Below are 26,494 nucleotides of genomic sequence, written 5' to 3' on the forward strand. Positions count from 1 at the left end.
CCAGGTCCTGGTCCTACACCCCACTGGAGCAGGGCCTGGAAGTGCTGAGAAGTCCCTTATCCCTGCTTTTAGAGCTCCTGTCCCCCAAAGTGTCAGTGAAGCCCAGGGAGTATGTGATGGGAACTGGGGTGCCCAGGAAGGGACCCAGTGGGCACCAAGACCCTGGACTGGCACGGAAAACGGAAATGGCCCAGGATTGCCCAGGCGCTGCGTGCATCCTCAGAGCCCTCCTCCTTTGGGATCCCCTGGTGAGCCAGAGCTCCCTCCTTCAACCTTGATGCCACCACCCTCCTGGGCGCCGCTCTCGCCCGGCAGAAGAGGAGGAGACTGGAAAGAGGGAGGAGGCGAGGCCACCACCCCAGTCCTAGGCTGCAGGCTCCCAGGCCTGGAGTCGGTGGGAGGGACAGGGCGGGGCGGGAGTTGCCGGCTGCCTGCCAGGAGCCAAAACGAAAGCACTCGGCTGGGACTGGGAAGGAGTGGAGACTCCCAGGACCGGGAGTGAGCGGCTGTCCTGCCCCAGGCCCGGGGACCTGAGGCTGGGGAGGGATTCTGGCCTCTCCAACCCACAGGCACGGGGCTGAGTGGCAGCAGCCGTGGGGTGTCTGCCCCCCCCTTGGGGGGGCAGGCAGGGCCTCAGGCCTGGGTGCCACCTAGCACCTGGAAGATGCCGGTGCCCTGGTTCCTGCTGTCCTTGGCACTAGGCCGGAGCCCAGTGGTCCTCTCTCTGGAGAGGCTGGTGGGGCTCGAGGACACTGCCCGCTGCTCTCCGGTGAGTCGGGGGCCTGGGTGGGGGGAATGGCTCAGGGTTGAGTCTGCGGGCCTGTCAGGTCCCTAACTTGGCTCCTGTCACTGCCACCACTATCAGAACCGCCCGGGCTGGTCTGTCTGGTGCTGCTGGAGCAGCGCAAGGCCCACGGGGAGGGGGCAAAAGCTGGGTCTTCCTTCTTCTGGGCGGGGCCTAGACTAGGGAGTCCCAGAAAGAGGTGGGCATGGGCGGGATCTTCTCCAGCAGGGAGAGATGAAGATTATTGGCTTTGAGGCATAAACGGGGCTCTCCTTTTCCTTCCCAGGGCCTGTCCTGCCACCTCTGGGGTGAGTACTCCCACTTTAGAGAGAAAAGGACTTCACAGAGGGGTGGGAGGGAGGGGAGCTGCCCAGGCCCGGTTCATAGCCCACCCTTGGCCCAGAGCTCTTTGGCCCTTCCGGGGTGTCAGGTGCAGCCACACTCTGGGTTCAGAGCGCTCCGGCCCCGCCCTTCACACACAGATGGCGACCTGCTGTGCCTGCCTGGGAGCCTCCAGCAGGCCCCGGGCCCCGTGCTGGCGCCCACGCGCCTGCAGACAGAGCTGGTGCAGAAGTGCCACCAGGAGTCCGACTGTGACCTGTGCGTGCGCGTGATTGTCCACCTGGCTGTGCACGGTGAGCCATCCCGGCTGGGCACACACCACAAGTGTGTCTGGGATGCCTGTGAGGTCCTCCCCGAGGACGCTGGCCAGCCTCCCCCTCCCGCCAGGCTCCAGGCCTGGCCCCTGCTGCCCAGCACTGGGCTTTCTGGAGGGCCTGTAAACTCAGAGGCTGCCTGGGCAGAGGGTCAGAACAGGCCTTGCTCTGGGCTCCTTCCAGGGCACTGGGAAGGGCCGGAAGACGAGGGAGAGACGGCCGCAGACCCAGCGCCCGAGGACCCCAGGAACGGTGAGGAGACGCGCCGGCCCAGCCGCCCTGCCGCCCAGGGCCTCGGCAGCCACAGCCTGACCGCCCCTCTGTCCTGTCCTCCCAGGCTCTCTGCAGGCCCAAGTCGTCCTGTCCTTCCAGACCATCCCCATCTCACGCTGCGTCCTGCTGGAGGTGCAGGCGCCCGCTGCCCTGGTGCAGCCCGATCAGTCTGTGGTATGTGCGTCACCCCCGCTGGCACCACCGCCGCCTCCTGGCAAAACCTTCCCCTGCGTGGCCTCTTTAAGCGCTGCTTGCGACCAGGGCACTGGGCAAGCCCTCTCAGCCGTGGACGCCTCCGTTTTCCTGTCTAGAAAGTGGGGACAAGGACAGTAGTGAGAATTCGCCGCGTGGACGCGTGCCGCGCGCCGGGGCGGGGGTGCTGGGCAGACTGAAGGGTCTCAGCAGGCTCGTCTTTTCCCTTCTCTGTGATCCTCAGACTATCCCATGAACACGCGCCGTTAGTGCCCTCAATTTCCAAATCAAGGAGCTGAGGCTTGGGAGGGGGAATGTGGGGGCCACCACTGCCCTGGCCTCCCACACCCCAAGTCTGTGTGGTGGGGGGTGTTGGGGCTTCTCCCCGCCCAAAAAGTCACACAGGATTGGGAGGGATAACGCCTCTGGGCCCAACTGCTTTCCCGCCAGCCCCTGCCAACATCCTGCATTCTGGAAAACTCTGCATCTGCTGCTCCGCTCATTGGGGAGGACCCTGGAGGCTCTGGGCCTGAGAACCACTTCTGGGGGGGAGGGCCATCCCACATCTGTGTTGGGGAGACTGATCACCCTAGTTTTGACCACAGGATCCAGGTCAGGGACTCAAACAGTAAGTCCCGGCCCTGTGGACACCATGACCGAGGGGCTGTGCTTTAGCACTGGGGCCCTTGAAGGCAAGTCTCACGGCAGAACTTCAGCCTCTACGGTGTAAACACAGTCATTGGCTGGGTGACAGGGGAGGGGTGGGAGGTGCGTGCAGAGGACCCCCAAGCTCTTGGCCTGGATCCTGAGCCCTGTACCACCGGCCTTCCACACCCCTCTTCTCGCAGGGCTCTGTAGTATTTGACTGCTTCGAGGCTGCTCTGGGGGCTGAGGTACGAATCTGGTCCTCCACTCAGCCCAGGTACCAGCAGGAAGTCAACCTCACGCAGCAGCTGCCTGGTAAGTGGCCCCAGAGCCCAGAGCCCCCTCCTCTTGACCCCCCTGTTCTCTCTGCCCTCAGCTACTTCCTTCCTGCTCTTACCCCATTCCTAATCCCACCCACTCCCAGGCAAGGGTGTGAGCCCCAGAGCCTCCTCTCCCCAGGTGATGCGACTTCCCTGGGGAAGGTGCTCTGGGCACTGGGTGGATGTGGGTGGTATGTAGGGGCCTGGGAGCCCACCCCAACGTTCCCCATGGGTTGGATTGTCCCCCTTCTTTTCTCAGCCCCCAGCCCCACTAGAGGCTTTTCTGTGATCTCTCCCCAGACTGCAGGGGGCTCGAAGTCCGGGACAGCATCCAGAGCTGCAGGGGTAGGGGCTAGGGCCAGGGGCTGCGGGAGGGAGGGGCAGGGGCTAGGGCCAGGGGCTGTGGGAGGGAGGTGCGCGAGGGAACCTTGCTGTTGCCTCCAGGTCTATGCTGCTAAGTCCTAGAAACTTGCAGAGCACATGCATCCGTCCATCTTCTGTCTATCTGCCCATCCACCTTCCATCCATCCATCCATCCTCCATCCGTTCATCCATCCACCATCCATCTATCCATCCTCCATCCATCTATCCATCCATCCTCCATGCATCCATCCACCATCCATCCATCCACCATCCATCCACCATCCATCCATCTGTCCATGCAACCTCCACCATCCATCTATCTATCATACGTCCATCCGTCCATCCATCCGTCTGTCCATCCATCCATCCATCCTCCCTCCTTTATGCCAGACTCTGGGAATATAAAGAAGAATCAATCAGTCCTTAAAACAAACATTTATTAGTATGGGGACATCTAGAGGCTCACAGCATTGTCAATATTATGGTGCCCCCCAATATATCAAAATAATATTAAAATATTAAACCCTAAAATAAGGGTTTTTTTTAAGATTTATTTTTAATTAATTAATTTATTTATTCATTCATTTATTTATTTATACAAGCACTGGGTACAGTCAGAAGCGCGGGAGGGTGAGAGAATTCACCAGAGCCAGAGCGGGGAGCAGAACAGGCAGAAGGACCGAAGTACACTGCTGAGGAGAGCAGCGGGCGGCAGGAGAGGTCTGCGCGCCATGTGGGACCCTCCTCCGGTGGCCGGGGAGCAGCCGGGGATTGAACTGGTGCAGCCGAGGCTGCGGGCAGCTTCGCAACCCAGTGCTCAACCGCTGCGCCACGGGGGAGGCCCTAAAATAAGGTTTTAAAAAAGTGACAGTTATGGTTTCTCCAATGCACCGTTCAGATTTTGCTTTGTTCATGTTGTGTGTTGTATTTTCTTTTGGTTGTGACATGGCAAACCTCACGACAGTTAGACTCTGGCGCTACATCCACCAGCAACACTGACCAAAATCCCCATCCCCTGACCTCTTAACACGGTCAGGCTGCATGGTTGGCGGGGGGGGGGGGGGTGGCGGGCAGGCGAGGACACAGTTAACACCTGGAGGTGAGAAATGTGCAGAGGCGGACCTCCATCAGTGCTGAGGAGAAGAGGCAGGGGAGAGGGACGGCAGTGGGCAGGGAAGCTCTCTGGTGGGCGGGTCGCTGAAGGATGTGAGGGCGGCGCCATGTGGGTGTCTGAAGGAAGAGGGCTCCCGCTTAGGGCACAGCCAGTGCCAAGGGCCTGAGGCAGGAGTGTGTCTGGTGCATTCACATGCTAGTAAGGAGGCCAGTGAAGACCCTGGCTCTTCCTTTGGAAGTAAGACAGAGGGCATCAGAGCTCCTGAGCGGAGAATGACTTATATTTTAGATGGTTCTAGGATCCTTCTGGCTACACAGAGAGTCTCAAGGAGAGTTAACTGAGGACACATACGGGGACCTACCTGGGTTCAGCCCGGGCCTGGCTGCCAGGGACAGAGTCCCCTAGATTTAGACAAAAGCCATGCCCTCCAGGGTTTGAAGGTGACACCCAAGGCCCCGCCGGTGGGCTGGCCCGGTCTGGAGGTGCAGGCTAGGTGAGGGCAGTCTGTCTTTGCCTCCCCCCCAGCCCTGCCCTGGCTCAGCGTGTCTGCAGATGGCGACCAGGTGCACCTGCTGCTGGACGTCCCCGAGGAGCAGCGCTTCTGCCTCTCCCTGTACTGGCACCAGCTCCAGGGCCCTCCAAAACCCCGAGGGCACAGCAACCTGGTGAGGCCCCTCCTCCCCAGACTCACCCCACTCTCAGCCAGTGCCATGGGCAGCTTGCCAGTGTGATGTCAAAGGAGACCCTGGAGGAGGGAGGACAAGGTGACTCATGCCCAAAGCGGGGCCACCTGCTTCCTGCACTTTGCCAGCAGCTGGCTGGCCTCCTCTTCCTCGTCTCCTCCAGCTCCCCCCTTTCCGCTTGTCCCACAGACTGGGCCACAGACCATTGCCTTGAACCACACAGATCTGTTTCCCTGCCTCTGTATTCAGGTAGGAGCAGAGTCCAGGGGGATGGCGGGAGAGGGGGGTGGTTAGTGCTTGGTGGCGCGGTGTGCTTTCTGGCCTCGCCAGACTCCGTACCCCTCTTTGTGATGGAAACCGTGGCTCCCGGGTCACTGCCCTCCTTGACCTCGGCTGCTGTGCCTCCTGCCCGCGGCTTGCCCCTGGTGCTGTCCTGATCCTCTAGCCCTAGGACTCCTGCTTTTGCTTCACGACCCTGTTGAGATGTCCCCTCTTCCTTGAAGCCTCTCCCCGCCCCCCAGTTCCTTCTCTGTCCCCCTGGAGAGCAGAGCATGTGTTGTGAACTCAGACCGGTTTGAATCCTGACTCTTGCCATGTGCCATGTGTGACCCTGGAAAAGTCACGTCCCCTCGCCGAGCCAGTTTTCTGTTTGTAAAACAGTGTCAGCCTCACAGAGCGGTTCTGAGGGGACAAGCCGCATCTGGGCCCAAGAGCCTCTCTCATCTCCCTCTGGTCTCACACTTATTGGCCATCAGGCCCATCCATTTTACCTCCAATATGAAGGTGACTGACTCTCCCTCCCTCTCCTCTGTCTCAGTCTGGGCTCCTAGCTTGTCTCCTCTAGACTGTTTCAGCAACTTCACCCCTTCCCCACAGCTGCCCTGGCATTCTGGCCCCCAGGGGACCCTTTTCCACTGCATCTTTCCCATGATTCCCTTTTTTTTAAAAATTAATTTATTTATTTATACATGCACTGGGTACAGTCAGAAGCGCGGGAGGGTGAGAGAATTCGCCAGAGCGGGGAGCAGAACAGGCAGAAGGACCGAAGGACACTGCTGAGGGGAGCAGCGGGCGGCAGGAGAGGTCTGCGCGCCATGTGGGACCCTCCCTCCGGTGGCCGGGGAGCAGATGGGGATCGAACCGGCGCTGAAGAGGCTGCGGGCAGCTTCGCAACCCAGCGCTCAACCGCTGCGCCACCGGGAAGGCCCCCATGATTCCCTTTCACAGGAACTTTGTCAGGTCTAAATGGAGCTACTCATCAAGCCACACCCACCTCACCATCCTCAAGGCAGTTCCCACACCCTGATATGCCCTCACTTCTTTTCCATACAGTGGGGTTCTTCCTGCTCAGTGTCATCTCTTTCCCCAAAAAATGTTCCCTCCCTCCCTGGCTTCCCCACATCTCCCAATCCCCTCACACTCTGTCCTCCCCAGTCCAAGTACTTTTTCCTCTTATTGGGGCACCTGTCTCATTTCTTCTTGCACACGACAGATGCTCAATGAGTGAGTAATCCAATGTGTAGATGTGTTTTATCCTCGCTACAGTTATGAATTGTAATTTCCTTGAAAGCAAGGAAATAGCCGGTGAAAGTGTAGTAGCTCCTCCAGAGCCTTGCACAGTGCCTGAATGTAGTGGGTGCTAATTAGGTGCGTTGATTGAATAAGGGAAACCCTACTGCCCAGCACAGCACTAGTTTACACTGGAGACATAACAGATGTTCACGAAATGCTCACTGTTCTGTAAATGTCCTCAAACCAAGCATGTTACTACCACATAGTGGGTGCGCTTCATAACAGCTAGGATATTATCTCTGGTGCTTAGCACCTCTGGCCTGTGCCCCTGTTCTCGTATGTATGAATAAATAAATCTTAAAAAAAAAAATCCATGGAAAGAATACTTGGATGGACGTGTCTTTAACACGGAGCACATGCCCGGCACCTAGTAGCCTCTCACAAGGTGACTGTGGAATTCAATTGCGGAGTGTCCCGCGTGCCTACCATGGTGCTAAGACACACAGTAGGTATTTACGGAGAGCTGATTAAGAGGTTGGCATAGGGTTAGCGGGGAGGGAGAGGAAGTGCATCCCTGGCTATGGAACGAGTGTGGAAGATGGGCGGCACGACGAGGCCCGAGCCCAGCCGAGGACCCGGGCGTGCTCGCGGGGGGGCGGGTGGAACTGACCTGCAGCCTGGCTTCCTTTCCAGGTGTGGCCCCTGGAGCCTGATGCCGTCAGGACAAGCGTGTGCCCCTTCAGGGACGGTGAGCGGACAGCGGAGATAGGGTTGGCACAGGGACTTGGAGGGTGCATGCAGGGCTTGTGGTGACCCCCTCTTCCCCCACAGACCCTGGTGCACACCAGAACCTCTGGCGGGCGGCCCGGTTGCGCCTCCTGCCCCCGCGGAGCTGGCGACTGGATGCGCCCTGCGCACTGCCCGCCGAGGCCGCGCTGTGCTGGCAGGTTCCGGGGGAGGCCCCTGCCAGCCGCTGGCCCCGCCGCTGCCCCGCGAGAACGTGACTGTGAATGTAAGCCAGGAGCCGCGGCGTGCCCTGTGGGGAAGGAAGGAGGGCCGGGGGCTACGTCTCCTGACCCTGCCTGTTCTTTCCACAGAAGCCCCTTGAGTTCCCGGTCCTGAAGGGCCATGCTAACCTCTGTGTCCAGGTAAGGGGGGTGCCAGAGCGCTGGACTGGGGGCACTCCCCAGGAGGACCCCCAGACAAGTCCGCTGGGGCCTGGAGCACAGGCTGGGGCTCTCTCGAGCGGTTCCTGTGCTGACTGCACCGCGCGTGAGCCTTGGGCAAGCTCCCTGCCTGTCTGCCTGACGGGCTCCGACTGCAGCCGCTGCCAGAGTGTGATGAAGATTAAATAAGTGCTTGGCCGGGGGACCGGCATGAATGAAATGCTCATGACGGCAGCTGCCTTTGTCGGTGCTGTCATTATACTAGTTCCCCGCCTCTGGCGTTGGTTTCTCTACGGCGGCCGAGGGTGATTATTAAAACACTCAGTAAAGCTTCACAGGGCATCTGCGCCGGGCATGTTTCAGGTGCGTGAGGTGGATAGGCTGGTAAAGAAAGAGGACATAGGCTCACAGCAGGGTCTAATTTGGGGTCATGATGACCTCACAAGGCTAAGGCTGAGAAAGGGGGGTGACTCCCAATCACCCAGCCTTGAACCCAGACGTGCCGAAGGTCAGGTCCAGAGCTCTGCCTCACCCAACAGGGCTCCTCTAGCCTGCCCCTTCTTTTCTGGTCTGTCTTGCTTTTCTTCGTGCCCTTAACCATGGCCTCTTCCGAGCAGGTGAGTGACGGGGAGAAGCTGCAGCTGCAAGAGTGCTTGTGGGCTGGTGAGTGAGACTGGGGGGGCTGGGACAGGGCTGTTCCCTCAAGGGTGAACCCTGAAAGTGCCAGCTCCTGGAGCTGAAAGGTCATGGGGGTTGCCAGTGGCAGTCCCACTCAGAGGGGGTTCTCCTTCCAGAATCCCTGGGGCCCCCCAAGGATGATATGCTGCTGCTGGAGACACGAGGCCCCCAGGACAACAAATCACTCTGTGCCTTGGAGCCCAGTGGCTGCACCCCACTGCTGGACAGGGCTTCCACGGTGAGGGCAGGGGATCCCCCTCCATCTCAAAATTTCACTCTTCAGCATCCCCTCCTCTGTGTCTTACTCTGTGCTGGTCTCTGGGAATGTGGGGGTGACTCAGACCTGGGCTCTGTTCTCAGTTGCCTCTCAAAAGCCTCCCGGGCCCCCCAACCCCACCGTTACACCCAGATAGAACCTAGTAGTCACCTATCGCGGTGACCTAGGTGACAGCCCCCACCTCTTGGCTCGGCAGAGGGCAGCTCGCCTTGGAGAGCAGTTACTGGAGGATCTGCAGTCAGGCCAGTGCCTGCAGGTGAGTAGGTGGCAGGTGGGCGGCCCCAGCACCCCAGGGCAGCAGGCCCAATGTTCTCTTCCTCCTCTTCCTTAGAAACTTGCGCTTCCTATGCAGGGGCCTCCTCACTGTCCCTCGAGCACCCACTCACCCTCTGCTTATGCCTATTTTGTGCCCAACCCTGGGCATGTTAAGAGTGGAAGAAGCGGACTTTCTGTCCCTGGTAGCTCACTGCTGGCTAGAAACCTGTAAACAGATAATAACCATGTGCTAATCCTGGGCTCCAGGGAGCTGCAGAGAAGGTTGTCTTGCTGGAGGCTGGATCTGGAGGGTGGCACAGTCCAGGCAGTAGGCAAAGCGTAAGCAAAGGCAGAGCAGCCTGCGGGAACCTGCTGTCATGACCCCACAGGGAGGATATAGTTGAAGTTGGGAATCTGAAGATGGGGCTGGCAGAAGGGGTGGGGATTGAACACCAAACTGGGGGCTCTGGACTTGGTTCTGTCTGTGTCTTACAGCTGTGGGAGGACGAGCTGGGTGCACTATGGGCCTGCCCCATGGACAAGTGTAAGTATTCCAGCTGTCCTTCCTTGCCGTACCAGGAGCTGGTATCCCGATCAGTCTCGGGGCAGAACAGGCCAGGGCCTTGGCTCTCTCTGGCTCAGATGAGTCAGATCAGAGGATCATCCTTTCATTCATTCAGAAGCTGTGATGAGTTTGCAGGGGGTCCCCACTTCACCAAAAAGATACAACTCCTGCCTGCATCACAGCCACAGTTTAGAAAGGCATTTGCTAAACAACCACTCACATTTAGTGAGGGCTCTTGAGGCACTCGCTGTAATGTAAACTAGCAAAGCTGTTGACAGAACAGGGATCTGACCTAGGCGAGGGGAGGAGTTCAAGGCCTGAGCTTCACTCTGAAGGCCAAGCTAGGTGGGCGGGGTAGAGGTGCATTTTTGTGGAGACTGTGGGTGCTTGTTGGAAGGACTCCAAGGCAGTCAGACAGCAGGAGCTTCCCAAAGGACTACAATGATGGGCCTCCCTAATCAGTGGTTTCACCTTCTGCGATTCTAGTTACCTGCATTCAACCACAGTCCGAGACTGTCACGTACAGTATTTTGAGAGCGAGACCACATTCACATAACTTTTATCGCTGTGTATCGTTCTCACTGTTCTATTTTATTATTGCCGTTAACCCCTTTCCGTGCCTCATACTCACCACAGGTGTGTGTAGGAAAGTGTACAGGGGTCAGTCCTCTCTGTGGCTTCAGGCATCCACTGGGGGTCATGGAAGGTATTGGGGTGACTGTCATCCAATTTCTATTTCTAAAAGATCTTTGGGGCTGCCAGCTGGTGAGTGGATTGGTCGGGGGGTACCAATTATGAAGCTGTTGCAGTGTCCTGGAGAGGGAGGTCAAGGGCCCCAGCCCTAGCTCGGGGTACAGTACCGGCCGTCCCTGGACCACTCACTGGCCCGGCCTTGTGTTAAATGCTTTCCCTGCACTCAGATTTCGTCCTCCCCACAGCCGGGAGTGGGCGCTATGATTACCCTAAGTTCACAGAGTGGAAAACTGAGGCGGACGTTGAAGTCAGGCATCCCGGTCACCCAAGCAGATGGGCCCGTGTTCACACCCTGTCTGAGGCTGCTCTGGATTTCGGCACATCGCTTGTTTCTGGGGGCCTGGGTTTCTCCTCCTTGGTGAGGCCCCTGACCCGCCCATCTTCTCCTGGGCCTTCCAGATGTGCACCGGCGCTGGGCCCTGGTGTGGCTGGCCTGCCTACTCCTTGCCGCGGTGCTTTTCCTTCTCTTCCTCCTCAAAAAGGGCCGCGTGAAAGGTGAGCGACTGCGGCCGCACTCCCCGGGGCGGGACGGGGGTGACCCCGGGAGTCGGCCCCGCGGTGGGGGGGGGCAGCGGCCAGGCTCACCCGCCCCGCCCCCCGCCCCCCCCCCCCCGCCCCTCTCGCCCAACAGGGTGGCTGAGGCTCCTGCAGGCGGACGCCGGCGCGGGGGGTGAGTGCGCGCCGGGCGGCGGGGCGCCCGGGGGCCGGGCCTCGGGCCTCTCACGTCTCGCCCTCCCCTGTGTTCTCTCCGGCAGCGGCCGCCAGGGGCCGCGCGGTCCTGCTGCTGCACGCGGCCGACGACGCGGGCTTCCAGCGCCTGGTGGGCGCCCTGGCGTCGGCGCTGAGCCGGCTGCCGCTGCGCGTGGCCGTGGACCTGTGGAGCCGCCGGGAGCTGAGCGCGCTGGGGCCGTGGCCTGGGCGCACGCGCAGCGGCGCCGGACCCTGCAGGAGGGCGGCGTGGTGGTGCTGCTCTTCTCGCCCGCGGCCGCGGCGCTGTGCCGCGAGTGGCTGCCGACGGGGCGCCGGCGCCCGGGGCGCGCGGCCCGCACGACGCCTTCGCCGCCTCGCTGGGCGGGGTGCTGCCCGACCTGCTGCGCGGCCGCGCGCCCGGGCGCTACGTGGGCGCCTGCTTCGACCGCCTGCTGCCCGCGGCCGCCGTGCCCGCGCCCTTCCGCGCCGCGCCGCTCTTCGTCCTGCCCGCGCAGCTGCCCGCCTTCCTGGGCGCCCTGCTGGGGCGCGGCGCCCCCGGGCCCGGGCGGCTGCGGGCGCGGGCGGAGCGCGTGGCCCGGGCGCTGCAGCCCGCGCTGGACGGCTGCCTGGGGGCGCCGGGGCGGGCGGCGCCGGGGCGGGGGGCGCGGCGGCCCCCGGGCGTGAATAAAGCAGACGCTGTTTCCCACCCCGCCTCCCGCACGTGTGTCCGCGCCGGGCCCTTTGACCCCGACAGGTGCAGCCCGGCGCCGCCTCCGGTTGGCCGGCGCGGGGTGACGTCAAGGCACACGGCCCGCCGCCATTGGCTGCGGCCCGGCCCCGCCCCCCGGGCTGCGGCGCCGCCGGGGCACGTCTGACGCCAGCGGCGGCGTCGCGGAGCCTGAGCCGGGCGCCGGGCCGGTGGGTCGTCCCTTCCTCCCGCGCCCCGCCACTCCAGGCCCTGCCCCGCGTCGGGGGCCCAGACCCGGCCCCGACCCCGCCCTCCACGTCCGGACCCGGGCTCCGCCCCGCCGGCGGGCTCCGGACTCCTGCCCCCGCCCGCCCATCCGGCCTCCCGGCCTCCCGCCCCCGGGCCCGGCCCGCTGGTCCTGGGTGGTGCCGACCCGGCCCGGCCAGGCCCGGCTCGCCCGCGCCAGACCCTGAAGCAGCGGGCTGCCCCCGCCCCTCGCCAGCGCCCGGCGCGAGGACGGCCGCCCGCCCCGGCACTGCGGAGAAGGCTCCGTTCCCACGGCCCCCGCCCGGGCCCGCCCCGGCCGCGCCGCTGCTGCTTAGAATAACCTGGGTCCGGGCGCCCGCCCCCAGGGCCGACCCACTTCTTCCTCGCCGGCTCCCGCAGCGAGCCTTCCCCTCCCCCCGCGCACAGGTTGCCAGCCTGGGAAAATGGCCCTGCGGCCTCCCGGGGGCCTGCCTCTGGCCCTGCTCTGCGGCCTGAGCCTCTTCCTCAGTCTCCCAGGCCCCGTGTGGCTCCAGCCCTCGCCGCTGCCCCACTCTGCTCCCCCGGCCGAGCCCCACCCGTGTCACACATGCCGCGGACTGGTGGACAGCTTCAACAAGGTGGGTGCTCCGGCAGGCCCATGACAGGGCCCCCCAAGACTCTCCCGGCCGTGGCGAGCGGGGCGCCCCGGGGTGAAAGTCTACTGATTGATTGTGAGGCACCGGGCCGGCTGGCTGTGTGCGTCTGTCTGCCGGTCGATGAAATACTGAAGCGCTGGAATGTGCCAGAAACCTTAGCAGTTACACTCGTTTCCACCTCCAGGGCCTGGAGAGAACGATCCGCGACAACTTTGGCGGTGGAAATACCGCCTGGGAGGAAGAGAAGTTGTCCAAATACAAAGACAGGTAAGGGCTTGGGGCAGTGTGCCTACCGCAGCTCCCAACCTCTGCTGTAGGGCAGGGGCCTGGAAACTCTTGGGGATCACATACGCATCCAGCTGATGTCGAGTCAAGAGCAGTAATAATGGGAGTGTGGTGTTCAAAGTGTAACGTTGGAACAGAGATCTGAAGTGAAGCAAGCCCTGTGGCCTTTGGGAAAGGAATTTGGGCAAAGAGGAGGCCGAGCTCCGTGTGATGGAGAAGTGGGGAGAGGGCCATGAACAGGAGAGTGGTAGGAGGTGAAGGGAAGAGGACCAGGCTCTGAAGGTCACAGGCAGGAGTTTGGGTTTCCTTCTGAGTGGTGGGAAGACACTGGGCGGGTTTTGAGCAGAGAAGTGATATGGTCTTATCTTACCTTTCAGAGATCGCTCACACTACTAGCTAGTCAGCAGACCCTAGGTGGCCAGGAGGGAGGAAGCAGGGGGAACAGGTGGGAGGCCAGTATGGAGACTGTGCAAGAAGACAGCCTGGGCTAGTGAGGCACCTGGGGGGCAAGGTCAAGTGAAGTCTTGCACAGTCTCGCTAGCAGGCAGACCAGTAGCACTTGGTGGATCCACATGGGCCAAGGGAGAGAAAATAGAGTATCAGATGCTTACTAGGTCAGGGACCTGAGCTGTAGGAAAAGGTGACATGAATTTGGGAGTCGCCCGCAGGTGGGCTTGTATCTGCATTCGTTTTGGAAGAGGCGTGATTAGAGGGAGAGGTTGGAGAGAGGATGGGCCTGAGCCCTAGGTCCTCTAGCTTGTCAAAGTCAAGTCAGGGAGAAGCAATTAACAAAGACTTGGAGGCGGACAGCGCTGGTTGCGGGTCCTGCCCCTGTGTGCCCTCGGGAAGGCCACATAACCTCTCTGAACCTCAGTTTCCACTCTGTTAAAATGGGGATATTGGAGCCTCCCTGGTGGCACAAGGGGTTAAGCATCATACTATGAAGCAGTCTACAGCCTCTGCAGCATGAGTTTGATCCCCGACCAGCCAGGGAGCTACCCACATGGCGCAGCAGACCTCTCCTGACTCACCTGCTGCTCCCCTCAGCAATGTATTTCAGTCAGTCTGCCTGTTCTGCTCCCCATTCTGGTGAATCCTCTCACCCCCCGCATCTCTGGCCTGTACCCTAGCTCTTGTATGTATAAATAAATAAACCTTTTTAAAAATTAAAAAAAAATAAAATGGGGATATTAATACCTGCTCTGCACCCATTCAGCAAGGATTAAACTGTGATGCCCCTTAGCAACGAAGGGTCTTGTTATTATGTGGTGTGGGCCATCTTCCTCTCCCTCAGTGGGCCTCGGTTTCCTCATTGGGGAATGAGGGCACTGGCCAGGTAAACCCTAGGGGCACTTCCAGCTTGATGATGATGGTTTTGTTTGGAATCACCTCCCCTTATAGCCAGGCACTGTGCCAGACTCTAAACGCAGGAGAATAATAGCCACGGCGATTTTATACTTTAACTTTTATTGTGGTGGCAGAATACATGTAACACCAGATTCCCCACTCGGGACACTTAGTTCACTCACAGTGGGGAACTCACAGCTGCTACTCCTGCCATCTAGTTCCGGGACATTTGTCATCACCCCAAAAGGAAAGGCCACGCCCATTAGGCAGTCAGCCCCCCTCCTTCGCCTCCCCTGACAGCCAAGGCTGCTTTCTGTGGATTTGCTGATTCCCTAGAATCGTGTAGTTCGTGGCCTGTCGTGTCTGGCTCTTGTCACTTTGCCTAGGTTTTCAGGGCGCGTCCACGCTGTCGCCTGTGTTGGTAGTTTGTTCCTTTTTAAGGCGGAGTAGTATTCCTTGCACAGGAGGTTTGTCTGCACATTCCCCGGCTGATAGGCACTGGGGTGGCTTCCACCTTTTGACAGCCGTGAATAGTGTTCCCATGAGCTTTTGTGTACAAGGTTTGGTTTGAATGCCTGTTTTCTGCTCTTGGGCATACACCTAGATGTGGAATTACTGCTAGTGTGGTGATTCTATGTCTACATTTTTGAGGAACTGCCAAACTTTTCCACAGTGGCTGCTGCATTTTACGTTCCTACCAGCGGTGTGTGCGCATGCTGCGGGGGCGGGTGGGGAGTTCCAGTTTTTCCACCTCTTCAACACTTGTCATATTTTTTTAAAATTTATTTTTTTTAAAGATTTATTTGTGCATACTAGAACTGGGGTACAGGCCAGAGGTGGGGGGAGGTGAGAGGATTCACCAGAGACAGAGTGGGGAACAGAACAGGTGGACTGACTGAAATACACTGCTGAGGGGAGACAGCGGGTGAGACAGGAGAGGTCTGCTGCGCCATGTGGGCAGCTTCCTGGCCAGGGATCAAATTTGTGTTGCAGAGGCTGCGGATAGCTTGTTAGTGCTGAGACTTAACCCCTTGTGCTATGAGGGAGGCCCTTCTTGCCATGTTTTTAATCATATCTAACCAGTGAGGGTATTAGATCCCCTGTGCAGTGGAGGCGCTGAGGTAGCTTACGGCATGCCTGCAGGGGAGGTATTGCCCCTTTCACAGGTGAGAGCAGACACTCAAGATCGGTTCAGTCGCTTGCCCTAGACCACACAGCTAGACTCAGACCATCGTCCGTCCAGCCCCCAGACCAGTCCACTTCCTTTCATATGGCCGTTGCACAAGGAGGGTGGGCGAGGAGGCCTCTGGGAGGGTGGGGGCAGAGTGGGTCACATTCCTGCCACCCCTCTGATGGGTCAGTGAGACGCGCCTGGTGGAGGTGCTGGAGAGCGTGTGCAGCAAGTCGGACTTCGAGTGCCACCGCCTGCTGGAGCTGAGTGAGGAGCTGCTGGAGAGCTGGTGGTTTCACAAGTGAGTGGTGTGGGCCTTCCCGGGCAGGGACCTGCTGGGGCTTTGGCGCTAGAACTAAGGCTTCACAACCCAGAGCTGCTCCGGCCTGGTAGGGACCCGAGCTCTCACCCCAACTCTAGTTGCCTCCTCTGCCCCATGGGGAAAGGTCAGGTGATTCCGTGGGTCTTTGGCCCAGGACGGGTGGTTCTGTGGTTATAGGGGCAGAAGGCCGCACCTCTGATGGGGTCTCAGATCTCCTGCCCCCCCGCAGGCAGCAGGAAGCCCCGGACCTCTTCCAGTGGCTCTGCTCAGATTCCCTGAAGCTCTGCTGCCCCTCGGGCACCTTTGGGCCCTCCTGTTTACGTGAGTGTTTCAAGTTCCTCCTTGGGGGTGGGGGCGCAGCTGAGGCTGGGGGTCCTGTCCTGGCCCTGCTCAGTAACTTCCAGCCCACAGTGCTGGCTGTGTCCCCCGCTGTTAAGCCACCTCCCTATGGAGGGGCTGGTGCTGCTCCAAAACCCCCGTGGTTGCCCCCTTTCCAGCAGCAGCTGAACTTCAGCCCCTTTTAGAAAAATCTCTCTGGATGCTGCACATAGAGTCAGCAACAAAAATGGTTCCTTCAGCCTTTAGAAAAGATCGGTAGTTAATCTAATCGTTGCACAGTCTAAATGTTGCAGAATAGGGTCTCGGTTAAATAAATATAATTTTATGACAAAATATTTGCGTTGCCGTGAAATTAAAGTTTCCTCCCCTAAAATGGCCAGTGACCTGGGGAAAATACTCTGCGTATCCAAGACTGTTTCTCTCTCCCTCCCTGGTTTGGTGTCTGCCCACAGCCTGCCCAGGGGGCGCAGAGAAGCCTTGTGGTGGCTACGGGCGGTGTGAAGGGGAAGGGACTCGAGGGGGCAGTGGGCGCTGTGACTGCCAAGCCGGCTACGGGGGTGAGGCCTGTGGCCAGTGCGGCCTCGGCTACTTCGAGGCAGAGCGCAACGCCAGCCATCTGGTATGTTCGGGTAGGTAGCCGGAAGGTGCGGCGTGGGGCAGGGCCAGGCGGGGTGCCTGCCTGCCCATCCTCATGCTTCCCGCCTTCTGCCAGCCTGCTTTGGTCCCTGCGCCCGCTGCTCGGGACCCGAGGAGTCCAACTGTTTACAGTGCAAGAAGGGCTGGGCGCTGCATCACCTCAAGTGTGTGGGTGAGTGGGGCCCTGCCCTGGGCCTGGGGGGCGGGCAAGGGGTCCGGGCTGGCTTCCGCATCCCCTCAGCACGCATCTCCTCGGTGAGAACGTCAGTCTCCGTCTTCTTGGCGACTCCAGCTGGCGGCGAAGGTGGAGAAGGAACCGGGCGCTTGCGGTACAGACTGGTCTATGTACAGTGAGGTGCCTGGTCCGGCTCAGAGCTGGTGAGCAATCAGGAAAGGCTTCTTGGAGGCGGTATCACTTAGGCGAAGTCTTGACAGTCGAGGAAGCTTTGGCCAGGAGAATGAGGACACTGAACTTGGGGTCAGGAAACCTGGGTTTGAAACTTGGTTTGGTCCCTGCCCTGCCACTTCTCTAGATGACGTTACAAAAAGATTCCTCGACGGCCGTGGCTGCAAGAATAGAGAGGCGTATTTTTACCTCAGATCAGCCTGGAAGCAAGCAGACCAGGCTGGCAAGGAAGTCCTGCCCCTGGCATTCAAGATCACGGAGTCCCGGGGCTGACCGTGCAGTCCCCCCCTTGGTTTGTCCTCGTGGTTGAGGCTGGGGCACCGACGCCTTCTGCTCATACCCAGTGCTAAGGAAGTGAGAAACGGAGGAAGTGCACGCAGGTCTCCCAGTTCAAGTTGTCTTAAGGTGCAGCTCACAGCGGAGCACGCCACTCCTGCTCACACCCTGCCGGCCAGGACGCCACCCGGGGCCCGCTGAGGGGCGGGGCGGGCGGCTGAGGGCTGCCGCACCTCTGCCTCGGTGCCGGTGGGCGGCCTGCAGTCTGGGCCACACTGCTGGCGCCCAGGCCAGTCCATCACCCCCACGCTTCAGCGACTCTGCTAGTGAACTTGGGGTTGAAGTTCCCACCCTATTGGTCTCCGCAGACATCGACGAGTGTGGCACTGAGAGAGCCGAATGTGGAGCCGACCAGTTCTGTGTGAACACGGAGGGCGCGTATGAGTGCCGTGGTGCGTGTCCACTCCTGGGCAGGGCTGGGTGGGAGGGTAGGAGGAGGTTCCATGCCTGTCCCCCCAAGACTGCCCCTCTCAGGCGCCAGAACCTCCTCCCTCCCCCTTCTGGAGCACAGCTGTCCTGGCCCAAGCCAGCACTCACCCTTCTCTCCCTCCCTTTCCAGACTGTGCCAAGGCCTGCCTGGGCTGCATGGGGGCTGGCCCGGGCCGCTGTAAGAGGTGCAGCCCCGGCTACCAGCAGGTGGGCTCCAAGTGTCTCGGTGAGTCCCTGGCTGCTGAGGCATGGGCACCTCCAGAACTGGGAGGGGCTGGCACAGGTCAGGGCAGGTGGAAGGGGAAGGGAAGGTGGCAGGGCACCTGGGCAAGGATGGGGGGCTGTCAGCATGTGAGCGAGAGGGTCACGGGTGCTGCACCGGCCCTGGCATCTGTGACCCTGCCTTGCTCCCCCTCCAGATGTGGATGAATGTGCCACAGAGGTGTGTCCTGGGGACAACGAGCAGTGCGAGAACACGGAGGGCAGTTACCGCTGCGTCTGTGCCGAGGGCTACAAGCAGATTGAGGGCATCTGCGTCAAGGAGCAGATCCCAGGTGAGCCCCACCTGGCCCCCAGAACTGGGGAGGGGAGCCCCTTCTCCAGGCAGCTGTTGGCCCTCCCTCGGCCCTCCCCCACATCCAACCCCCAGGAGTCCATGTGAGACCTGAACCCTGCATCTGCTCTCCAGGCTAGCCCTTGGTGGTCTCGCTCTCCCTGGACAAAGAACCTGGACTTGGCATCAAATAGGCTGTCTCACCAAGTCCGTGTGCCCTCCTGTCTGGTGGCACCAGTCCCCATCCTGGCCCCCTGAGCCCATAACGACGGGGACAGTCACTTTTCCCACAGCCCTCACCGGGTCACACACAGCCCTGATCATGTTGCACATTATTTCACCCTTAAGACAATCAGATGCCCTGCGTGTTCGCACACTACTATGTCACGATTGCCCAGATGCAGAGAGAAGCTGCTTGCCCAGCGCCACGTGGCAGCGAGTGCAGAGCCAGGAGTCGAATCTGGGCACCTGGCTCTGAGCCGGGCTGGGACATGTGATATGTGCCTGCCCTGACTCGCCCACCGTGGGGTGCTGAGCAAATCCCCTTCCCTGTATGCGCCTCTGTTTCCCATTTGGTGAGGAGGGGTGACTGCGGCCCTCCCAGTGAATGAGGGTGTGGCCAGCGTGCTGGCCAGGCATGGGTGGCCTGGGGAGCCCTGCACGCCCATGGGCGCGGGCGGAGTGAGCGAGTGACCGAGCCCCTCGCGCCCTCAGAGCCGGCGGGCTTCTTCTCGGAGATGACGGAGGACGAGCTGGTGGTGCTGCAGCAGATGTTCTTCGGCGTCGTCATCTGTGCCCTGGCCACGCTGGCCGCCAAGGGCGACTTGGTCTTCACCGCCATCTTCATTGGGGCTGTGGCGGCCATGACGGGCTACTGGTTGTCCGAGCGCAGTGACCGTGTGCTGGAGGGCTTCATCAAGGGCAGATAATCCCCGCCGTGCCCGCAGCCTCTCCTGCCGCGGCTGCCCACGAGTCAGGCCTCGCTCCTGCCTGGACACACGGGGCAGCTGGCTTTGTTTTCGAGAGGGGTAAGCACCCTCTACCCACTTTAGGGAGCAGACCAGGCACCCAGACCTGGGCAGGTGAGGTGAGGCCCCTCTGGTGAAAAAGAAGCCTTTTTAAAGGTGGATGCCATGAGATCTTGGCCTGAGGGGACTGGGCAGGTGTCAGTGTGTGAATTTTCCAAAAGATAGGTCTCCTCGCGATGGATGCTTTGACCCCTGCCCAGGACGAGGGGGGGTCCCTGCAGGGGTGGGTCCATCACAGCCCCCTCTGCCAGCTGCATGCCGCCAGCTCCCGTGCTGTGCTCACCCCGTGCCCCTCAGCCACTAACTTATTTATTCATCTCAGGAAATAAAGGTCTTGTAAAGTGGAGCTGCGTCAGTGTTAACTACCTGGCCCCTGCGCCCACCTAAGCTACTGGGAAACATTTCCACCTCTGGGACTCTTTTAAAAAACCTGGGGGATGGAGAGCTGTCCTGTGGAGAAGTGGACGAAGGACACGGGATGTGTGGCTCTGAGGTGCTAGAGGGGGATGGAGGAGCTGTGCAGAACTCCGTGGGTTCTGTTCCAGCTATCGTTTTGCCAAAGGACCCTGGGGGAAATTTCACTTTTCTAAAAAACCGGGCAGAACGCTTTTCCTCTCAGGTGCAACGGGAGAGTGAGGTGACAGGCGTGAGAGCTGGAGCGGCAGGTGTGGAGTAAAACGCCCCAGCACTTCCTTGGGAAGCGGCTGTGGCTGGCAGCCCTCCCCTCCCCCCGCAGGCGCCGACTTGCAGCTGGCTGCTGGGGCTGCGCGTCCGTCCTGGCAGCGCCCTGGGGTGGCGGAGGCAGGCACGTCGTGTCCGAAGGGTTTATTTCTTTGGCACAAAGAGGACAGTCTGGACAAGGGAGCCTCATCTCTCCACACGGGGCAGCCTGGAAGGGATGAGGGGGTCTGGGCCACCCGAGCCCCCTTCCCCGTACCCAGTCCGTGCGTGCCCACCCTGTATTCCACGAAGTCACGGCCTCTGTGCAAAATACCCGCTGGAAAAAATAGAGATATTTAAAAAAACAAAGGGCGGGGGGCTCGCGCGGCAGCCGGGCGGGGCCCGGGAGAAACAGTTTTGCAAGGGCTCGAGTCCCGCGGCCGCGCCCTCAGAGCTCGATGGTGTCGCTGGAGGCGCTGCGCGAGTCCCCGGGCCGGCCGGGCGGCTGGACGCCTTCGCGCGGGGGCGCGGCGGGCCGGGGCGCGGCGGGCGCGGGCAGGAGCTGCACGGTGCTGGGCGGCTCGTCCAGGGGCAGGCTGTCCCCCGACGACAGCCCGTGGCGCCAGGGGTTCCAGCTGATCTTGAGGGAGCCCCGCGAGAAGCTGTCCAGGGAGCTGCCCGAGGCCGCCGCGCGGGGCTCCTCCGGGCGCGGCGGCACCGGCCCGCGCCCGCGCACGTCGCTCAGCGACCGGCAGCGCCCGCGGAGCCGCGCGGGGCCCGCGCCGTCCAGCTCGGCGTCGGGGTGGCTGCCCCGCCGCGGCCGCAGCGCGCCCCCGGCGGCGAGGAGGCCAGGCCGCAGCGCCGGAACACGCTGTCGCGCACCAGGTGCTCGCGGAAGAGCGCGGCGTCGATGCTGCGGCTCAGGTTGATGGGCGACGGCGGCCGCAGGTCCAGCTCGCTCTCGCCCGGCGCCGGCCCCTCGCTGCCGCGCGACGGCCCCGGGCCGCGCCCCAGCGACGCCGCCGAGCCCCAGGCGCCCGGCCGGCGCGGCCGGCGGCGCCCCCTCCGCGGGGTTGCGGATGAGGCTCTTGCTGATGTCCAGGCTGCCCGCGCCCATGCCGCCGCTCGGCCCCGCGAAGCAGTTGTTGGGGCGCTCCGGCACCTCGCTCTTGCCCGCGGGCGCGGGGCACGCCAGGCGCAGCAGCTTAGCCCAGCAGGCGTGCTCCGTGGGCGGCCGGGGCCTCGCGGCGGCCACGCCGGCCAGCGCCAGGGCCAGCGCCCAGGTGAGCTCCAGCAGGCGCAGCCAGAAGTGCACGCCCCACCAGGCCCACGAGAAGCGGCCCACGCGGCCCGGGCCCGGGTACAGCCAGAGCGCGGCGGCCAGCTGCAGGCCGCTGGCCAGCAGCCCCAGCGCGCCGGCCACGGCCAGCAGCCTCGGGCCCGGGCTGGCCCCCCAGCCCCGCGGCCCGTCCAGCAGGCGGCGCCGGCACAGGCAGAGCGTGCCCAGAGCCACGGCCGCGCCCCAGGCGCAGGACACGCCCTGGGCCAGGAGATTGAGCGCAGGCCTCCGGGACAGCAGGTCAGTGGCCAGCAGCCCCGCGCCGTGCGCCGACGCCAGCACCCCCAGCAGGAGCGGGTTCTGCAGTGGCGGGGGCAGCCCCGCGCCCAGGCCAAGCAGGGTCAGGGCGCCCAGCGCGGTGAGCAGCAGGGGGAAGGGCAGGTTGTAGAGCACCAGGCCGGCGCGGAGGCCCAGCCTCGCCTGCGAGCCGTAGGGGTCGGCGAGCATGTAGGCCGAACGCAGCACGGACGCCAGGAGGACCAGCAGCGCGGCCGCCAGGACCAGCCGGGGGCCCGTGGGGCGGCAGCCAGGGTGGCCAGGGCCAGCAAGGCGGGCAGCAGGAAGAGCACCCCCACCCCGTAGACGTGCAGCTCCCAGGAAAAGCTCAGCACCCTCCGCAGGGGGCCCCAGCGCAGGGGCGGCGCCGTGGCGTTGGCTGGGGGGCTGGAGGCTGCCACTGAAACCATGGAGCTGGCTGAGGGCTCCGGAGGGGGCGGCTGGCCCAGGGCGCGCTGCGTGGTGACCCGAATGAGGCCCCGGCGGGACGTTGAGGGGGCCTGGACTGGAGGTGCTGGGGGATGGCTTTGGGGGCGACCAGGCCACTCCTCAGCTTCATCTGCAATAATAACAGTGTTAGAACATCCCTTGGGAAAGCGCTTTTGATTTGCCTCTGTGCTCTGACTTGGGGGGCAAGTTATTCAAGTCTTCCGGGCACATCTGTCAAGTGAGGGTGGTGGCAGCAGGTACCTCCTTGGCTTGTGAGGATGAAAAGTTCATCGAGTAAGTGCTAAATGATGTGCGCTCTCTCTCTGATTAAGGAAACATCAGCAATTCCAAGCCGGGCTGCCTATTTGAGTCACCTGGAGACCAAGTGAAGCAGGATTTCTTGGGGGTGGGGCCTGGCACTGGAGCTTCTGAAAAGCCCCTCTAGTGATGGTGCAAGCTGGGCCATCGCTGCCCTAATACACCCACGTTACGCACTGGTGAGTATTTACTTATCAGCCTATTTTGTTTAAAGGCGGTCCTGGTCAATTGTTGGGGGGGGGTGTCTCCACTCTCCCCATAGGCGTCTCACGCGGTTGTTACAATATCCCGTCTCCCCAAACCCCCGCCATGGCCCTCACCTGGCTGCAGGGCCCCCACAGGGCTCTCTGTTCGGTTTGTCGCTGGGCGAAAGTCCAACAGGTCAGGGATGAGGGACTTGGGGGTACCTGGGTTCTCCACTGCCCCTCTCACCCGCTGGGGGGACACGGGGTCTGCTCCATTTATTGCCGCTATCTCTGAAATGACAAAAGTTGTCACTGCCTTGCCTGACCCTCCAGCTGTCTCCAAAGTCTAATCCCGGGGGGGGGGGGCACAATCACCCTCATTTGTGAGAATGAGGAAAATGGGACCCAGAGGGAGCAGAGGTCACACGGAAACTGGGGCATCTGGCCGCCCGGGAACGCGGCCCTGCCAGCCTGCGCGGCATCTCCCCGTGACACCTACCAGGCTGAGGCTGCCCGTCAGGAGTCTCTGAGGCGGGGGGACCTGTCGCCTGGGGTCCCGGCGAGCCCTTGACCTCAGGGAGGTCAACCTGCGTGGGCGAGGGGCGTGGAAAACCGTCTTCCCGGGTCTCCCCAGCTCCAGCCTTCTCGGGAGACTCTGCTGGCAGCTCGTCAGCGGGGGGAAGGCTTCTGGTCACTGTCGGGTCTGGCTGGGCCTCAGGCGCCTGAGAGGACTCCGCCTCAACCGGGGGTACCGCGCGAACACCAGGGGCTGCCGGGTCCTGCCAGGTGAAGACCGGACCTTGGGCGGCCTCCTGGAAGAACTCCTCGCCGACACCCCCAGCGTCCGGCTCAGGCCTCCGGGAAGCGCCTGGGGGTGGCACACCAGTGTGGGTTGGGCCCTGGCGGCCTAAGAGCGATGTCTCCAGGACCCCAGCCTCAGCCTCAGCCAGTGGCTCCTCCTCTGTAGGTGGCTGCTGGCCCGCTTGGCCTGCGGACCCCTGTGGGGAGGGAGGAACCGTGGCCCCCTGGAGCTGGAGTTGGGGAGTTGGAATGAAAGTGAGGTGGGGGGCCCCCACTGGGTGAGGGGCTGGTGCTTCCTGTTCCAAAGGCTCCTGTGAATCAGGAGGTCCTGTCCAGCCCTGAGAACTCGGCCCTCGGGCCATCTGGAGGTCATCGGTCCCTGGGAGTCCTTCTCTCTGAGCCCCATGCGCAGCTTTAGGTCCATGCAGGGCTGGGCCCAGGGGAGCATCTGCGGGCCTCTCAGGCACCCCTTCAGCAGAGACCTGGGGGCCATCTGAGTGCCAGGGGCTCCCATCTCTGGGCTTCTCCCAGAGGAAGTCCAAGGCTTGGGCCTCAGTGCCAGGAGCACTTTGGGGGTGGGCTCCTGGGATCAGGTGTGGTTCCGAGTCCTCAAGGCGCCTGGGGAGCCGGGCCAGGGCAGGGCCGGCCCCCAGTGATGGCAGCAGCAGCAGCAGGAGGCCACACGTGTGTGCCCGTGGGCAGGGGGCCATGGTCCTCTCTGAAGCCCGGGCCCGGAGCCCTCAACTTTCACTCCTCACTAGATGAGTCTACAAAAGAGGGGAGATGACATGTGAGGGTTGGGGGCGCCTGTGCTGCCCCAGGGGGGCTGGTGGGAGAGAAAGAGAAGGATCCAAGGCAGCAGCTTCTCCACACTCCCATGCCTTCCATCTCCTCACTCCCCAGAGTGACCTCTGGAAACCGCTCCAGTCATGCTGCTCGCCCTGCTGCGAAACCAGAAACCGTGGGTGGCTCCCCATCGACCTGGGGAGACTAAGCTCCTTCCCTGGTCTCCCAAGGCCCTACCTGGCTGCTCCCCTATCCTTCAGCCCTGGGCTGTCCGATGCCCCCTATTTCTGCTCCGGCAGCCCCCTCAGCCTGGACTGCCCTCCCCCTTCTCGTGACTGGCTGAAATCCCGTTCCTGAAGGCACAGATCAAATATCAGAGAGGGGAGGGGGAGGGGAGCACGCGGCTGTCCTTGGGGAGCGGCTAGTGCTTGCATCCCAGGCGCCCCTTCCTGGGCCAGCCTGGCTAACGAACGCCGCCCCGCGGTTATCCCGGTTATCCCGGCGCCGAGGTGGGGACACCGCGCCTACCTCGGTGGGCCCCGGGGAACTTACAGGAAACGCATTCTAGGCCAGCTCAGAGCAGCAGCTTCATGGGCACTCGCGCCCGGGGGGCGTCCCCGGAGTCCGGAGTCTGTCTTTCCCACCAGCCCCTAGTGAGTCCAACACAGGACGTGAGCACATGCTAAGCGCGGCCCCGGGGACGGGCAGTGAGCGAGCCTGGCGAGACTGCGTCCCTCGCGGAGCCGACCTTCTAGGGAAGAGGCGGGCAGTGGAGACTTTTCAAGAAGCTGAGCTCTGGACAAAGTAAAACAGGGGTATGAGACAGAGGGACGGGGGCCACTTTACACAGGGGTGCCAGGAGCCCTCGCGGTGGAGAACATTTGAGAAGAGAAAGGGCGAAGGCCCCGAAGCAGGAAGGGGCTCGGTGTGTTCGCGAAATAAGGCGGCCAGCGTGGCCGGAGCCACACAGATGACGACCAAGCGGCAGAGGGAGCCGGGGTCAGGAGGGTGGGGCGAGGTCCCCGGGGGCCAAGGACGAGAGGCCAGTGTGGGGATCCAGGGACGATGTGAAGGTTTCAGCTTAGACCTTCCTCCTCCAGGAAGTCTCCGCCCCTGCCCCCGGCGGTCACCCTGTCACACGGAGCAGTCCTCTCCCCCAGGGGCCTGGGGCTCCTCCGGGCCTCTGCGTCCCTTATATCTCCAGCCCTAGGGGGACAGTGGCCCTAGGGGGACAGTCCCTGAAAGTCCCTGTTCTTGAGGGTCCCGAGCTGAGCCAGGGAGGCAGGAAGGGAGACTGGACAGGGGCTGCGGGCAGCCGGCAGCCGAGGCTGGGTTTCAGGGCAGGGGTCCTGCTCGTTTCCCAGAGCTCCTCAGCGGCTAACCCCCGGTGAAAGCTCCGGCGCTCTCCCCGGGAATGCTCCTGCCCGCCGGAGGTTGCGGACAATTTCAGGGGGCTCTTTAAGCCCATGGGCCAAGGCTGGGTTTAGACTCTGCCTGGAAGCCTTGTTTGTTCCTGTCTGTTACTCAGGGAGACCCCGGCTGTGCTCCTGGCCCAGGCGAGGTGCTGGGGTGCAAAGAAAGGTCTGAGATCCAGAGCTGGCCGTGGGGATGGGCTGGGGAGGGGGACTGGAGGCCCAGCAGGTACTGTGATTCCAGGGTGCTCCTGTGCTCAGCTCTGACCCAGGCAGGCAGGCTCCTGTGCTAAGCTTAGCTGCATGCGCCGATCCCATCCAGCCCTCCCAGGACAAGCAGGTGCGGGTGCGCTCATCTCGCGGCCAGGAAACCTGGGTTCAGAGAGGCTGAGCAACTGGCCCAAGGTCACACAGCAGGCAATGGCCGCACGAGGGTTAAGAAACCCAGAGCAGCCCATCTTGCTGAGGGGTCCACACAGCTTTGCAGAGGAGGCGGCTGAGTGGGGCCCGGGATGACAAGCCTGCCATCTGCTCGCCACCCCCGGCCACGAGCTGCGGGCATCTGCGGGCATCTGCGGGCCAGGAGGGAGCTGCCCAGCCCCGGGTTCCCGATGCCGGAGGTTGTTATTGGGGTGTGGGGGAGACAGCCGCCTGCCGCAGGAGCTCGGGAGCGGCGGCCTGGGGGCAGGGCAGCCTCCAGAGCGGGTCCCTCTCGGGTTACCTCGCTCCCTCCAGCTCTCCCTGGCTCCGCGCCTTCCCGCAGCGGCCCGGCGGGGTGGGCGCCGGTGCAGGCCCCGCCGCGCGCGCCCGGGCTGGGGGCTGCGGGCCACGCGCCCCGCCCGGCCCGGCCCGCCGTCGCCCCTCGGGCCTGCTCCTCACCTGGGCACGCGCCGCAGCCCCGCGTTCACCTTGCGCGCGTC

General features: G+C 62.4%; 3 protein-coding genes across 3 annotated transcripts; 2 read left to right on the forward strand and 1 right to left on the reverse strand.

The window, feature by feature from the left end:
• Window positions 1-459: 459 nt before the first annotated feature.
• IL17RC (interleukin 17 receptor C) lies at window positions 460-11,801 on the forward strand. Its single transcript, XM_037501539.2, is given in 21 exon segments — window positions 460-769; window positions 1,071-1,092; window positions 1,267-1,419; window positions 1,624-1,692; window positions 1,778-1,887; window positions 2,754-2,865; window positions 3,171-3,215; window positions 4,873-5,012; window positions 5,220-5,279; window positions 7,236-7,290; window positions 7,374-7,493; window positions 7,496-7,554; window positions 7,640-7,690; window positions 8,326-8,371; window positions 8,503-8,624; window positions 8,860-8,919; window positions 9,414-9,462; window positions 10,636-10,731; window positions 10,992-11,144; window positions 11,147-11,245; window positions 11,248-11,801. Coding segments are annotated over 21 exon segments (2,280 nt in total). The 5' UTR covers window positions 460-664.
• Window positions 11,802-11,818: 17 nt separating this feature from the next.
• Window positions 11,819-19,820, forward strand: CRELD1 (cysteine rich with EGF like domains 1). The gene is made up of 11 exons (XM_037522603.2): window positions 11,819-11,844; window positions 12,308-12,498; window positions 12,701-12,783; window positions 15,510-15,620; window positions 15,871-15,962; window positions 16,433-16,609; window positions 16,693-16,788; window positions 17,667-17,750; window positions 17,918-18,013; window positions 18,207-18,341; window positions 19,055-19,820. The coding sequence occupies exons 2-11, from the start codon at window positions 12,325-12,327 to the stop codon at window positions 19,267-19,269; spliced, it is 1,263 nt and encodes a 420-aa protein (XP_037378500.1). The 5' UTR covers window positions 11,819-11,844; window positions 12,308-12,324; the 3' UTR covers window positions 19,270-19,820.
• Window positions 19,821-20,476: 656 nt separating this feature from the next.
• On the reverse strand, window positions 20,477-25,142 carry PRRT3 (proline rich transmembrane protein 3). The gene is given in 7 exon segments (XM_037501541.2): window positions 20,477-20,862; window positions 20,865-21,067; window positions 21,069-21,882; window positions 21,885-22,202; window positions 22,711-22,866; window positions 23,075-24,143; window positions 24,715-25,142. Coding segments are annotated over 6 exon segments (2,889 nt in total). The 5' UTR covers window positions 24,087-24,143; window positions 24,715-25,142.
• Window positions 25,143-26,494: the final 1,352 nt, after the last annotated feature.

Source organism: Talpa occidentalis, unplaced genomic scaffold (assembly GCF_014898055.3).
Source record: "Talpa occidentalis isolate TD23 unplaced genomic scaffold, MPIMG_talOcc4v2.1 talOcc4.10, whole genome shotgun sequence".
Classification (NCBI taxonomy): Eukaryota; Metazoa; Chordata; class Mammalia; order Eulipotyphla; family Talpidae; genus Talpa; species Talpa occidentalis.

Excerpts from the sequence above, each read along its gene's own strand:
- CRELD1 (XM_037522603.2), top strand. The coding sequence starts at position 12,325 with ATGGCCCTGCGGCCTCCCGGGGGCCTGCCTCTGGCCCTGCTCTGCGGC. Across the intron at positions 15,621-15,870 it reads GAGAGCTGGTGGTTTCACAA|GCAGCAGGAAGCCCCGGACC; the intron begins GTGAGTGGTGTG and ends GCCCCCCCGCAG. Across the intron at positions 18,014-18,206 it reads GGTGGGCTCCAAGTGTCTCG|ATGTGGATGAATGTGCCACA; the intron begins GTGAGTCCCTGG and ends CTCCCCCTCCAG.